Source organism: Lagopus leucura, unplaced genomic scaffold (genome assembly GCF_019238085.1).
Source record: "Lagopus leucura isolate 7727_CA_CO unplaced genomic scaffold, USGS_WTPT01 Super-Scaffold_100009, whole genome shotgun sequence".
Classification (NCBI taxonomy): Eukaryota; Metazoa; Chordata; class Aves; order Galliformes; family Phasianidae; genus Lagopus; species Lagopus leucura.
The window spans coordinates 14,488,177-14,502,803 of NW_024962266.1; the positions used below are offsets into that span (position 1 = coordinate 14,488,177).

The window sequence follows — 14,627 nt, forward strand, 5'->3', positions numbered from 1 at the left end:
CAGATCTCAGCAAGTCCAAGGAAAAATGATCCAGTACCTCAGAAACACATCAGAATAGGTTGAGCTGAAAGTTATTGAAGAAAGCAGACTAAGTTCAAATGGAAAACCCTTCACCTGAGATAACATACTTATTATTATTAGCAGACTACTGGTTGTTTTTTGTTTGTTTGTTTGTTTTAAATCTTTAAGAAACAAACTACGACCTCCCTCCATTAAAGTTAGGTTTGAAAATCATACAGCAAATCTGAAATTCCATCGTGGTATGCCTGGGTAACAAAATAGTTTAATATATTTTAAAGAGGGCCCTTTTCAATGTTCCCAATTACGTGTTGGATTCAAAGTGAGAATTTTCTGCCCCTTTTGGCCACCTCATCCAGAAACTTTAAGTTCAGCTTTCTACAACCTAACCATCATACTTAAGCCTACGGTATGCTGAATTACCTCACTACACAGTACTATGACCATGAGAATGAATACACATCCTTTCCATCCAGCTTGCTGAAGCAGCTGGCAATGCTCTTGTGTTTCCAGCTTGTTCTCCCCAGCGCAGTTACCACATACACCCAAACTGGTAAGCTCATTTGAACCAATTGAAAGAACAAGATTCAATCAACAATTTTAATTACATGCCTCAGTCATAAAGTGAGCCAGAATTTACCTCTTGTTCCTGGTCTGATCAAAGCTTGCTAGCAATGTCTGATGTTACAGCCTGAGTGTTTAGTTAAGTTCTTTTCAGGCTGTTATAAGGTTACTTGCTGAGGGTTTATTAGGGATATAAATCATGTACATCTTTTGATCCATTTGGATCAACTGATTATTATTTTTGAGTTAGCCTGATGTTAAGTACATGGCCCCAGAGGATGTGGACTCCAGGGCTTCCAGGAGCTGAGGACTGCATTCCCAGGCCTTTAGTCATAAGGCACTGCAGATACCTCTTCCAACTGCCCCAGGCTAGGAGGTGACAGGTCACTTTCAGCTAAGGCTACCAGCACCAGCTGGCTCACAGGTCGGCATGGGCTTGATGGCACTTATGGACCATCTAGTCTAAAATGATTTTTCAGAAAGTGAGCAGCATTCTGTGGTTTTAGCAAGAGGTACAAAGAAGTCAAAGAGTAGGCAGGTACAAAAGTAATCTGCCTCTCCACCAGTCCCTGGAGGAAATTCATTGACAAATACGTAGTTCCTCACCAATACTTTTTGGTGAGTACAAATTCCAACTGGCAGCAATGCAATTTACAGAAGTTTACTTTTCAAATCAAACATTTCTTTTGAATAAGTTCACTGACTCATCTCATCTACGTGTTGGGCCAGCCAGATAAGAACTTAAAACATTTCAATTGTATTTACCAACTTCTTAACACCAACCAAGCTACTACATATTATTTATTATACCTATGTCAGTTTTTCACCTTAGTTTGGAGATTCGGTTCATCTCCATGATGATGTAATAAGAGGAAAGCAAAGATAACTAGTAACTAACAAAAGCAGAAGGGGCTGCAAGTAGGATCCCCCTAGACACTGTTTTACTCATTTGAGAAGCATGATTACCTTATACTCAAAATAAGTCTTCCCCTTCTACCCGCATTAAAAAATTAGGTGAGTCTTTCAGTTGAGTTAAGGGCTCTCTTCATGTATGATGAATTTTATTACCTAGTTAAGACTGTAATAAGTCAAATCCACCTAGGAGTTAGCAAGCCCCTTCCCTACCTCTTGGAGAACTTCTAGTTTGAGTTTGATGTTATCAGGTAACTACCTCTAGAATACAACGCTTCTGTTAAATAAATCAGTAAATAAGCACAAGGGAGAGGGAAAGACAGGAAGTATTTCACATATCTGTGTACCAGTGTTGATCATAACAATGCTATCTGAATATTTTGCTTCTCTTATTGAAACACATTTTTTGGTACAAGTCTTGTTACTAGCAACTAAAATGAGATGAAAATTTCAGAAATGTATCTGCCAATATCACCTTCAGTATAATTGTCATGCACATCTTAACTTTAACAGATGTACATTTTTCAGCGGGGCTAGAAAAAGCATCAGCCACCACTTGATTCCATACCAAGCTCTGCTGCTTTGTAAATCACACATGATCAAAGATTACCAGACATACTAAATTTAGTAAACCGGATTTGTTATGGAGGTTGAATTGCATGTGGACAGGCTGCTAAAACAACCAGGTCTAGCAAGTATCCTGAGTCGGTATGAAACCACAACAAAAACAGCCTAGCAGTCTGTAGCAGATTCTACATTGCTACTTAGTGACAACAACAAATCAACCCCAAAACACCAAAATTGCACGCTGCTTACACACTGTACTTTCATACTGCAGCGATAGGAAATTCCACAATTATTTTTACGTTCTTTAAGCCTTCTAAAGCCTTACCTTTGAAGAACCATTTGAGTACATCTGTATCATATTTTCTGCTCCCTGTTTCACCTTCAGTTCTATGTCCAATTGCTTCTTTAAGGCCATCAATCTGTTGTTGGTAGGAAAACGAGGATCGCTATTTGGAGTATCAGGAGTCCTAGGACAATCTGTGAATTAAATGCAAGATGTAGTGTGTGGAGCAAAGAAAAAAAAAAATAAAAAGCAAGCAGAAAACAAACAGACAAACAACAACCAAAAACGCTCAAAACACCCCGAAAACTTTTCTGTTCTATTAAGTCATAGATAAACAAAGCACAAACATCTCGCTCGGCACTTCAGACTGACTGTCCTGTCCTGAGCTACTTTGCAGCAGCTCTGCAAATGCGCCTTAACATGCAAAGCCTCACCAAAGTACAGTGACTCCCACACACGTCCTAATTCACATGAATCACTTCCGGGAGTGGTAATATAGGCAGGTTTGCAGCTTGGGCTATTTTTGTTTCAAAGGCGATTTATTTCTTCTGGCATGTCTTGAGTCAATTAAAAGCGCACTTTGCCATTAAGCTTTCTTACAGTTCGATTTAAAATCTACAACAAACAAACTTGGACAGTACTATTCAATACCAATAAGCATATTCTAAATGCTGATATTAAGTAAATTTATTTCCTCATTGATTTCAGCATATTATTACAGCTACGCCCACTGTAGCCACAATTTATGTCAAAAGTAAGAACAGAGAATGTGAGCCTTTTCCTACATCAGTCTGAATGATTTTTGCTCTGCAGAGCTGAGTCATGGGTTAATTGGATATACTGAACATGATGATCTGTGGGAAGAATGAAGTTTTTCATTCGAGAATATTACTGTGTTTAGACCTCCATCTTGTTGGATTAATTCAATAGAATGCGAGTTAGTTTTCAATCAAACAAGTTACATACTTGAACTCCTTAACTTGGTTTTCCTTCTCCAGAAAAGTCTATTCACCACTGACTCCTATTTCAGCTTCTACACCATGAACTGTTAATGAACTGAAAACAAGTGGTCACTGGACTAATTCCTAATGGTTAATTATTCTGTGATTTCCAACAAGATCATCCTTTTAGCTATGGCTAATTGTCTTCCCTAACAGGCCCAATGACTTCTCATTTAAACTTTTTGTAGAAAAGGATACGTTATATTACTTATTACTATATACCATTATATATATTACTATATACCATTACTATAATGTTTTGTCATTGTTGTTGTTATCATTGAGGGAATAGATTCTCTACAGAAAAATGACTTTAGTTGGTCTCGTGAAGACTATTTATCTGATATCAACAGTAAGGTCTTTTTTCAATTTTAATTAACTTTCCTTGAATTAAAACTAAGATGGTGGATCAAATTCCTGACATCCTTGGTTATTAGAAAACACAGGCATTGCACTAGTAACTTACAAATTATTAACTGTGAGTTATCTAGGGGTGTCTTATCTGCCATTTCGTATTTATTCTGCAGAAGCTTCTAATAACTAATGTTTGAGATTTAATACATTTTACTTTTGAGTTTGCTATGTAATTTCCTTCTTCTACGCTGCAGTCTTTGGTGAGGCTACACACAGTTTTCATAAAGTAGAACTTTTAATTTCCTCTGCTGTTAATTCACTCTTCAGTTGAAAACACTTTAAGACTCCTACTGCACACTCACTACTGAAACGTACTACAGAAAGTACCAGATGTTTAAAAAAAAAATAAATCTGTGCTGTTCCTCATCTGTTTTCTCATTCTTCCTCTCCTCAGTGTTTTGGCTTGGTTTGTGAAATACTGCACTTGCACAGCTTTAGCTTAAATCTGGTATTAATAAAAAAAAGATTAACAACATGCTTTTCTCTTACTTATGTCTTCACATTTAACAAATCCTCACCTACTAATCTATTCAAAATTAAAACAAACATGAAACTTAAAAGTCACAGTGTCAGGTCTCCTTATAAAGTAGAATAATTTTGTAAATGAATATTTACCAACTCTAGATTTATGTTGCCGGCCTCTACCACTTAAAGATCCCAGTCCTCTGATGATCCATGGGGAAGATTGTGGTTCTCCTGAAGTCTGTTTTCACAGCTTTTACAGATGCAAACAAGCACTCTTCCTTTGCATTAAAACAATACTAATGTTGCAAGTCAAGCACTAATTAGAGAATACCACAATTCTGGCTGCCCATACAGCTGCTATTATCTCCCTCTGCCTGTCTGTGCTGTGAAGGTATAACCACATCACCTACCTGGGTCATCTAAAGAGCTGGCCTGCACTTGTGACTTACATTCCCCTCTGCTGCTTAGTAGAAACTGAGCTACTATATGTTTTGTTAGCAAGCAGCAACAAAGAAAAGTTCTGTAATACAGACTAATGATTAGGATTTTTTTCTTTAAATCTTTCTGTCATAGAAGCTGCTTGCTGAACTTCTGAATGTGGAACATTATAGTTGTTTACTATAAGTTTCTCAGAAATGGCTTCCAAGTGACTCCTTCCCCCCCAGCCTCATTACAATAAACAGCCTGAGGCAGCTTCTTATAGAAGAATTCAGATTAAAGTTTAAGTCAGCCAGCCAAACAGGTCCTATTATGGAAAGCATTGACGATCTTAGCTGCAGCGCTACAAGCTACATCTGTTTTCCTCTCTTTGCATCTCTTAAAACCTAAGCAGAGAAAACTAGCCATACTAAAGTGATTACCTATTTATGTAAAGCATCATACCTAGGGGCTTGAGTCTCACCTGGAGACATTCAGTCACTGCTGTAATACAAATAAGTAATAAGTTCATCTAGGTAAGTGCAATCAATAGGATTTTACGTACAAACTTAAAATTGAAGATTTAAGTATTTATACCAAATTGATAATTCACTGAAGTAAGGTAAGTGACGACCAAGGAAACTGACAGATTCTCTAGTTTGTCATGTTAGTTGGTCAATAAGGATAGCACAAGACTCGTCACTTCTGATGTATTCAAGTCCAGCTTTGCATAAGACAGTAACAGATTTTCTGGTCAATGGATTAGTGCCCCTAAGCATTTTTCTCCTGATATTTTGAGTATCAAGTGAAGTAACAGATGTATTTCAAGTGAACTAGACTTCATTTCACGTAACTAGCCTGTTTGGCTGCTAACATTAGAGAGTTTTGTGCAGTCTGTTAACACACAGCCAGGCTGCCAGAGCTCTGATACTGCTTCCCAGGACGCGTGACATCCTGTTTTCATGAAAATATAAGACTTGAAGTAAAAGGTAATGCTTTAATGGATTTATTTTTTTTTAGAGTCTCTGGACTGCATCAGGATAATGGCACTTTTTGGTCTGAAGTGTTAATCTTAACATTTCTATCTTTCCTCTTCTGAGAACCTCTTCAGTTCGATTGAGTCTGCATAATGCTTACCAGCAAACACTCCTTGTTTCTAAATGACCTTATACTAATGCTCTAAGCTATCCCTATTAGAGTAGTGACAATTCTACTTTTTCTAGACTGCTTCTCTTTTCTTTGAAGACTTCCCCACATGGTTTATTCAACAAGCTCAGTATGAAATGTAAGAGCCCATGTAACTGTCCACATTTTGCTTCTGATGGCAGTGCAGCATACTGCTAAGCTCAGTGGCAAGTTGGGATACAATTTTAATTTATTTGAGGACATTCAATGTGGTGCCATAACCAACAGAAACACTGTTCAGGTATTGCTGGGGTTGAAAAAAAAAAAACAGAAAACCAAACAGACAGGAAATCAGATGTGATAGCACTGAACTAACCTGTCTGCAAGTCCAAGGCAGCAGTGGATGCTCTGCATTTACAGAGAACATCCAGCACTTATTTCCTTAAAATATTTCCTTAAAAAAACGCTTCAATTTGAAATGAATTTCAGTTGTTTAATGGCAAATTTGACTTACTGAAAACCCGACAGCAAATTGTCTCAACACTGCTTCAAAAGCATTATTCCACACTGAGGTTCCCCAAAGTTACAATTCTGACAAACATCAGTACCATAGGTCTGACATCTAAAAAGTCAATACCTGAACTAAATTTGTTGCAACCCCTTCCTAATGAAATCAGTGCCTTGCTGCAGGTAAGCTAGTACAACCTTTTACCTCCCTGAATAATATTAAAAAGGGCAATCTCTACTGTGACTTTTTAGACACATGAAAAAATATCAATTTAATCTGTGCTTATATGCAGAAATATATTTTAACGATACAAAATGCTTTCATGTCTATGAGTGAAGACATGACATCCTCATGTCATACACTCAAATAAATCTCTCTGATTTTCAGCTGTAATGGTTACTACACTTGTCCTACTCCATCTATATTGTTGCATTCTGCCTCACATTTAAGTGCTGACACATGAATTTTAAAAGCCTGCATCCTAGTATGACTAGTCTGCTGCATGACGAGGACAGACCAGGGTGCAAAGTCTCACTTCCAGAACAGATCTAGATTTACCAGCAACCTCATACTGGAAAGTAAACATACATTATGGTTACAGTTGTTTCTGAAGCACACATCAACTGCCGTATCTGTCCTCACACTCAACGATACAGGTTGTTGTTGGTTTTTTTTCCAGCAAAGTATACTTCTTGGTTAAGGTTTAATACCAATTTTAGTAGTTGGGAAAATAATTTCCTATGGGATCAGGACGTGGAAAGCTTTCAACTCGAGGCAAGATACCATCAAAATATCCCAACTCATTTAAAACTGAATGTTAATGACACGCTTTTCTACTGAATATTTATTAAGATTGCATTCAATGGTTTTAACTTATGGGGGCTGCTATGAAAAAAATGCCTCCAAGCAGAGAAATGGTATCCACTGACATTCATTGACACTGGCTGAACGTTTGTAGAGACCAAATAGTGGATGCGAGGTGGTGGGTGATGTGTTTCAGCAATGGCAACAGTGACATTGGCCGCCTCCAGAGGTGCACGTTTATTTATCTATTATCTTGAAAAACAAGCGTGGCATGCAGGCTGTGGTTCGTGGCTGGTGAAAATGCACAGCTAATGGTGGTGACTGTACTGAAAAATAGTGTTTTGTAGCTGAGAATGTGCTCTGTCAAATAGTGTTACTGTGCTCTCTGTATCTGTTGCTGTTTCCCTGGAAATAAACAGGAGGCAGTACTTCCAGAGAGACCTACCTACATAAATTACAAATTACAGTGTGCTGATTACAGAGTAGTTGCACTACAAATTAGTGGTTCATTGAAAAAGAAAAAAAAGTAACACAAGCCACTGCTTGAAACCATAAGCAGCAGTGAGAGTCACAACAGCTTGTGTGACACTTCCCAGCTTAAGTGTAGGGCACTTTACAAACATATGTTCACACCCACTTCTCACATACTGCAACAAGGGAAAAGTAAATGACTTTCTGAGGCCGCCACTACACATTTTCAGTCAAGCAATAGAAACAGAAACAGTCCAAAAATCCTCAGAGACCAGGCCTGACAGGTCAACAGGATCATAACCTTACAGACAACTATTCTCAGGGTTACTTGTTGAAGGATCTCAGTCCTGACTTTGCTACTTAGAACTCCCAGTAACCTTTACAACAAACCTTGAAGACTGGGAAAATCTAGGACCACCCCACTAAAAGTATAAAATACTGTAAGTATACAAAGAGAATATAAGCCTTGACTCCCCAAATTTTGTTTTGTTAACCTTATTTTCCATATTCACACTTTGCATTAATTTCCCATATACATCTTCCACTCTTTTAAATCACTTGTACCTAACAAACTAGAAAAGGGTGAAATACAAGCTGAAGTAAAAAGCTGCAACTTAGAATAAAGCTAGTGTCTGGAATTAATGCACTTATACTTGGTACTCTTACATACTGGAGGAAACGGTTATAAAATTCCCGATGTCAGTCTGAAGCAGAAGCAAGAATTACCAGGCTGAGATAGCTGTGACCTCCCCACAGAGCTGTGCTGTCAGATGACAGGGATGTTTGAGGCCATGTCTCTATGTATCTGTTGAACATTATGCAAATATTTTACACACACAGAGTAAGCTTAAGTGTCCTAAGTCTTATACTATCAGCCTTACTTTGCCAAGGCCTATAGTTTTGACTTCAGCTATTACTGAGATAAAACTTCAATATTAAAATCAGAAAAACACCCAGATGACATGCACCTGCTAGTGAGCATTCAGTTTGTCTGCAGACTGACAGCCCTTCCCCCCATGACTTAGTGACCACGAAGGAGGAAGGAGACAGGCAACTGAATTACAAGGCAAACAGGATACAAAAGCTCAGTAATTTCAGCTTTGGAGAGGTGGATAGTTGTAGATTGTGGATCTAAGAAAGGATGGTTTAAATCTTTTTTTCTTTTCCTCTAGAAGTTTGTAAAATATTAAAAGGAGTCTTACAGTGGAATACCTGCTCTGATTTTAAAATGATCTCAATGAAGTTTTGTAGCCTGCAATAATTGAAGTAATTAAGAAACAATGCACTTTTCTCAGGGCATGTTTTAATAATTAAGGCTGTAAAGGCTATCTGCCAATAACATTTTGAACAGAATGAAAGTTAAAAATGTAGTATTAAGGTATTAAGGGGCTTAGCATGCATCTAAAGCAGTTAGAAGCACATAAGATTATCAACTTTGATCTTCTACTCCTTAAGCCTTTCATGAAGTCTCTGGTGTAGAATAATGGGCAGGATGAGCCTGGCTCCTATCCATTATTCACAAAAGCAATGGGCACTGCTGGCATTTTCAGAAACTTACCAAGGACCTGAACAGCATTAGTTAATTATTTATTTGCACCCAAAGATCTAAATCTCTTTAGAACTACTGAGTGCTTTCTAAAGGTCTGCAGTATTTCCTGAGATGTGCACAGGCACAGGGACAATACTGCTGATTAGCTTCTTGTGACAGTTTTGAAATGCTGCCCTGGAAGGGGGCACTCCTGTTGTACGTTATGTGCCATCTGCTTTTCAGGTTCCACTACTAGATTCATTTCTCACATCTATGTCTACAAAAATTTTTATATTCGAACTGTAGAGAATTTGCATCTAATTTTCTTTCTCTTCCCTTCTGCTCGTTCCTTTAAAGGCCCCTCTACCCGCAACACTGAAGAGGAATTTCATAAACCTCAGCCAGTACGAAACAGAACACTTCATACCTGTTAGAAAACCCAGCAGCCATCTCTGAAGCATACATTATTGTATGTATTCTCATTTCATGCTGCAGCAACTATTTCGCTTCACTAGTTCCCCTTCCCCCATAACTGTCGCTCTCAAACCTCAAAAGCAACAAATGCAGAACACATTGTGCAAGTGTACCATAGGCACTGCAACATTTTCCTAGCACGTTGCAGGACCAGATACTATGCATTCCTGATATTGCTTACCAGTATTCTCCTGAATTCTCACCTTAACTGACCTTCCTAGAAAATGAAGGATGATGCAGTTTTCTATTCTACTGCCCAGGCTTCTTAAGGCTTGGCACTCACTTTATAAACACCTTCAATGGCATGTGTGCATTTATTTTAACTTTTTGCCAGAAAGAGTCCATGTAATGTGAAATCAACAGGCTGGCAGCACCTCCTAAGTCATTCCATAAAGCTGAAAAAGGACTGTTCACTTTCACAATGTTCCATCTTAAGATATCAAGCCTGATATTTTTATAAAGTGATATCAACTCACCACCAAGCCACAGAAAATACTAATTAAAACAATTTCAAAATATCTTAAAAAGGGCAACCTCACTGTGGATATTTCATACTGAAAATTGCTCCTATATAATGAAAAGCCACTAGATGATACTACTGTGACTGAATACAGTAATAACTGAAAGTGAAGAATCAACACAGGTTTACATTCATCTTCACATATCAACAAATAGTCTGTTCTCCTCCCCAGGAAACAATTTTCAACTCGGAGGGACTGGACATTTATTTCTGAGTCAGAACTAACAAGCATACACAGGTAACCAATTTTCCACCTACAGGTTTGCTCATTTCCAGAGCAGTTTTTTTCCAATTGAAACAGACAATAGCTTATGTAAACTAACAAAAGCAAACTGCCATCATTATAACATACAGTACCTGTAACATCTTCTGGATCCGTTACAACAATGTGCGCGTTCAACTCCTGTAACTTATGATGCAAATCTTCTAACTTCTTATTTGACTTTTTCAAAATGTTGTCCACATATGCCAAGTTCTTTTTATCTGTTGTGACCTTCCTGAGGTTCTCAGCTCCCTCCTTGATTTTAAGTTCCTTCCTTATTTCCCGCTTGATTTGGTCCTTTATTTCATCCAGCTTCTGCTGTACCATTGTATCTGAAAAGTCCAACTTTTGGCCAGTGCTCAGGTTCTCAGAGACCAGAAGACTTTTGGCATCCCCCTGGAAAGAAAAACATCAATGTAACTACCAGAGGTTACATCACATTACGTGGTTTCTTGACAACATATGCTGCAAATTGCAGTGACTGGGCTTTTGGCCTTTGTATGTTAAATACTTACTTTTTTAGACCATGTAGTAACTTACATGCTGCCCTAAAGCAACAATCTCTCAAGACATTACATGTTAACAGGGGTTACATTTTTACAGAAGGTTAATTTTAAATTTATTGACATTTTTACTGTGCCTATTTTTATCAGCAAGAGATTTAAATACTTCTGGATTTGTCATGGCTGCCTGCCTAGCATTTATATGCCTCAGAGCTAATGACTCACATTTATAATTTTGGAGATTTGTGTGTTTTAATAGACCAAATGAAAACAGGAAATAAGACTAAATTCTAACAATTACTAACTCTCGTTAACTTCTATACTATTAACTTCATTAGAAATAAAAGTAAAGAAATGAAAACAAACAAAGAAACAAAAAAAAAAAAACAACCAAAAATCCTTCATGATGCTTTCCTCATCATGTTAACAGAGCTGTCTAGATATTTGGGAAGGCAGGGAGCAACATGAAGGGATGATCAAAAATTTTAACATTTTGACTATAAATTAGTTGTCATTGTTATTTGGTGCTGCAAAAAACATTTGGGAAGGAGTTAAGAAAGAACAGCATTAGGCTAATAAACCTTAATGAGCTCCCAGAACACACAATCTCTAGACATACTCTGCATCTACTTCACTGACTCAGATTTCAGACACAAAAACCCCTTTCTTCAAAATGAATAACTGTGAAATAGAAGTTAGCATTCTGAATTTGTATCAACACATGAACATCTTCAGTCACTTCAAGTTATGATACACTAATTAACAAAAAAAAAATAAAACAAGGGGGAAAGATCTGAGGTTGCAGTTCCGTGACCAGGAATAAGGAATCCTCTGCAGTTCTGTGTTAGCTACTTCTGGAGAGATGAGGATCAGGAGGTTCTGCCTGGGACATGGAGATCGACAGATAATGCTAGTCAAAACATTTAAATCTGTACAGACTCCCCTAACAGTAAGAAAGATCCAATCACCCAGTTTTTAAGGATAGTTTAAAAGCTTTACTAACTCATCTTTAGACCCCTGCTATTAAAACTTCTACCCATAACTATCACTTTTAATATGAAGAGGTAGCAATTGAAAGATTCTTAACTATTTAAAGTAGTTGGAATAATCACTTAGCCACAAGATTTGGATGTTTGTGAAAGAGACAGCAAACAAACAAGTCAGAAATGACAAACTGAGTGAGTCATGCAAGGGGAAAAAACTATGCAGATTTATATTTAAAAGGCACTTGTCATTCCTGCAAGTGCATTTCTGTTAGTGCAGATTAAAATAAATTATTTATTATGCATATGTAGAGAGGCTATTAATAGTTGTACTGGGAGATCCATGACATTGCTTCCATATATAGGCATATAAAAAGAATCAACATTTTTTTTTCCTCAAGAATAATCAATAGTGATGAGCAAGCAACCAGTACAAAGCTTCAGAGCCAGCAAGGAGGAAACCAACGATCACATGCTGAGCACTTTGTGTTGAGAAACAACCGAAACTGAATCTACATTCATACAGCAACTGCATGCTATTTTGCCCGTGTTTAAGCAACGAGTGTACCCAAATTAGATTCCTGTCTCTGATCTCCCTGTTTGCTTTAACAGATAAAAATGTAGGGATTAGCACACTATGATCGAGCCTTTAAAAACAAAGATCAAAACAGTGTTTGTAAATATGTACAAAAAGTGTATTTTTAAGTCATGACAGTTTGCAGTCACTCTGCAAGAATTCTAGGAATAAACGTGTCATCTTGCCTCCTTCAAAGCATGATATTTCACTTTCTAAAGTTTGCAGGAGGAAAGGTAGATGTAAAACAAAACAAATCTCTTTTTTTTCCATACCAGCACCTAAAGTATGCTAAGAATATGCCAAGAGCGTACACTTCTCAAACAGAACAATGTAATTAGAATATAAATAATTCAGAAATATTCTAGACTAGGGTTTCCTGAAGAGACCTCAGTCAGTCGTTTATCTATTGAACAATACGATATTTTGTTACAGGGGAGTTTTTCATCCCTCCACTAACCCAACATCTCAGCTGTGCAAGGGTGTTATGTTCTTCAATGGACAGGTTTTTGGAGCCCTCCCATGATCATTAGTGATTTGCATTTCAGACTCCGGTAACTAAGGTCAAGTTCGCAGTTAGAGCGTCTCAGCACCTCTGTTCCCAGAGTTGGAGTTTCAGGATACAGTCTTTCTTTAAGCTGCTTCTAAGACGTCAACAGTGTGGATGCTACCACTGGTAGCTGGTTACATTGCCTATGCATTTCAGTGTTGTTACCAAATAGCTATTTTTATAAATATTACGTACTTATTAAGTACCTATACACACAAATATAATATTGCTCACTTACATATGCTTATATACAGACAAGACCACCAATGCCTCAGGGTGCAGCATTTCATGCAAAGTTCACAAAGCCTGCTGTGGTAGAACTGTGCAGAAACTTTTAATAGCTACTACAAGAAACTCCAAACAAACCCACAGGCATTACGCTGTCTCTTGTCATCCAGAGTTAATGCTACTTACAAACAAAAAGCATCATGTCACCTGGCTATCTACACATCTCACGTGGCACAAAGGTCACTGGGAAACTATTTTCAAAGGAGGAAAGCGTGCAGCCAGAGACACTGAAGATTGCTGTGAAAATAGAGCAGGAGGGCGTTCTGCAAGGGAAGCTGCTCTGCTCGTGCACTGACATGGTTTGCTGCTGAGACGCAAGGATGGCTGGAGACAGGACCTCGTGTCAGACAGATGAGCGGCCTCAGTGGTGCTCTGCTTCAAAACAGAGACAACAGACACCACTGGACACAACTTCTAACACCTGAGTAAGAGGGTCAAGGGTTTTTAAGAAAGGCATCTCCCCAAGTCCAAACCCTTTTAAACTGAGAAATGACTTAAAACACAGGATGTTCAAGCTTTTTTGATGGTACTTGATTTAAGATATCACAAAAGCTTCTTGTTAGAGCTGAATATTCTTTCAAAAATATTCTCCTTCTCATTTGTTACTTATGTTTTGATGTCTGTCTCTCCAACACACCAGAGTGCCCAGGACCCACCTCTTTGCACACACAGCAACAACCCGCTGCTAGGCTGTAAGAAAGGCAATTACAGGCAGTGATGAATACTTCTTTGCAACACAAAAATACATGTTTGTTAGCCAGACTGGAGATTTCGGAAACTTTTCAGCATGTAATGAAATAAACTACGTCCAATGCAATAAATCATCAAGGACCACAAATTAGATAGTAATTCTGAGTGATAGAGAACACCACATATGTGTGTCCACTGCAATAGCCTAGTGACTCAGCCTCACTTCGACTGTGGGCTCAAAGGCTATCTCTTTGCACGGATGGACTCAAGATGCTAGCTTTCAATTTCTGTATGCCTGGGAAACATTTTAAGTACAGACGCTGAAAATTCTGGGTAGTGGGCAGAGCCTGTCCTTAAGTAATAGAGTCAGAAGAGATTACTGTGACAGTGAATATATCAGAGATTCTGCTTCAGTTGTATAGACAGAATGACTTCCAAATTAAACGAGATCCTCAAATTGCCACCTCTTAGCAGATAACCTTAAAATCCTGGGCATTATTAATTGCCATAATAAATACATAACTGCCAAAGACTTGCTTCTAGCAGCACAGTACAGCTATTTTGGTTCATTCACTGGATTCATCTTAGGGAATACTGGATAAGAATGCAGGTTGCTGAATTCTGCTGGGAATTCTTAAAGAAACATAAGCAGGGTCTTAAACAACAGCACGCTTAGCACCTGCCACTGAGTAGTTAGGCACAATAT

The 14,627-nt window shown here is 38.0% G+C and overlaps 2 protein-coding genes across 3 annotated transcripts in view; both read right to left on the bottom strand.

Moving 5' to 3' along the window:
- LRRC8D (leucine rich repeat containing 8 VRAC subunit D) overlaps positions 1-14,627 on the bottom strand; it is a 406,725-nt gene that overhangs the window by 193,314 nt on the left and 198,784 nt on the right. The gene's annotated exons all lie outside the window — the stretch shown is intronic.
- The window catches only part of PKN2 (protein kinase N2), a 50,814-nt gene that overhangs the window by 18,378 nt on the left and 17,809 nt on the right, over positions 1-14,627 (bottom strand). For both annotated transcript variants that reach the window (XM_042873592.1, XM_042873593.1), the window contains exons 2-3: positions 10,429-10,729; positions 2,387-2,538 (exon numbers count right to left, since the gene is read on the bottom strand). In XM_042873592.1, coding sequence (XP_042729526.1) covers positions 2,387-2,538; positions 10,429-10,729 — 453 coding nt within the window. The remainder of the gene's footprint in view (positions 1-2,386; positions 2,539-10,428; positions 10,730-14,627) is intronic.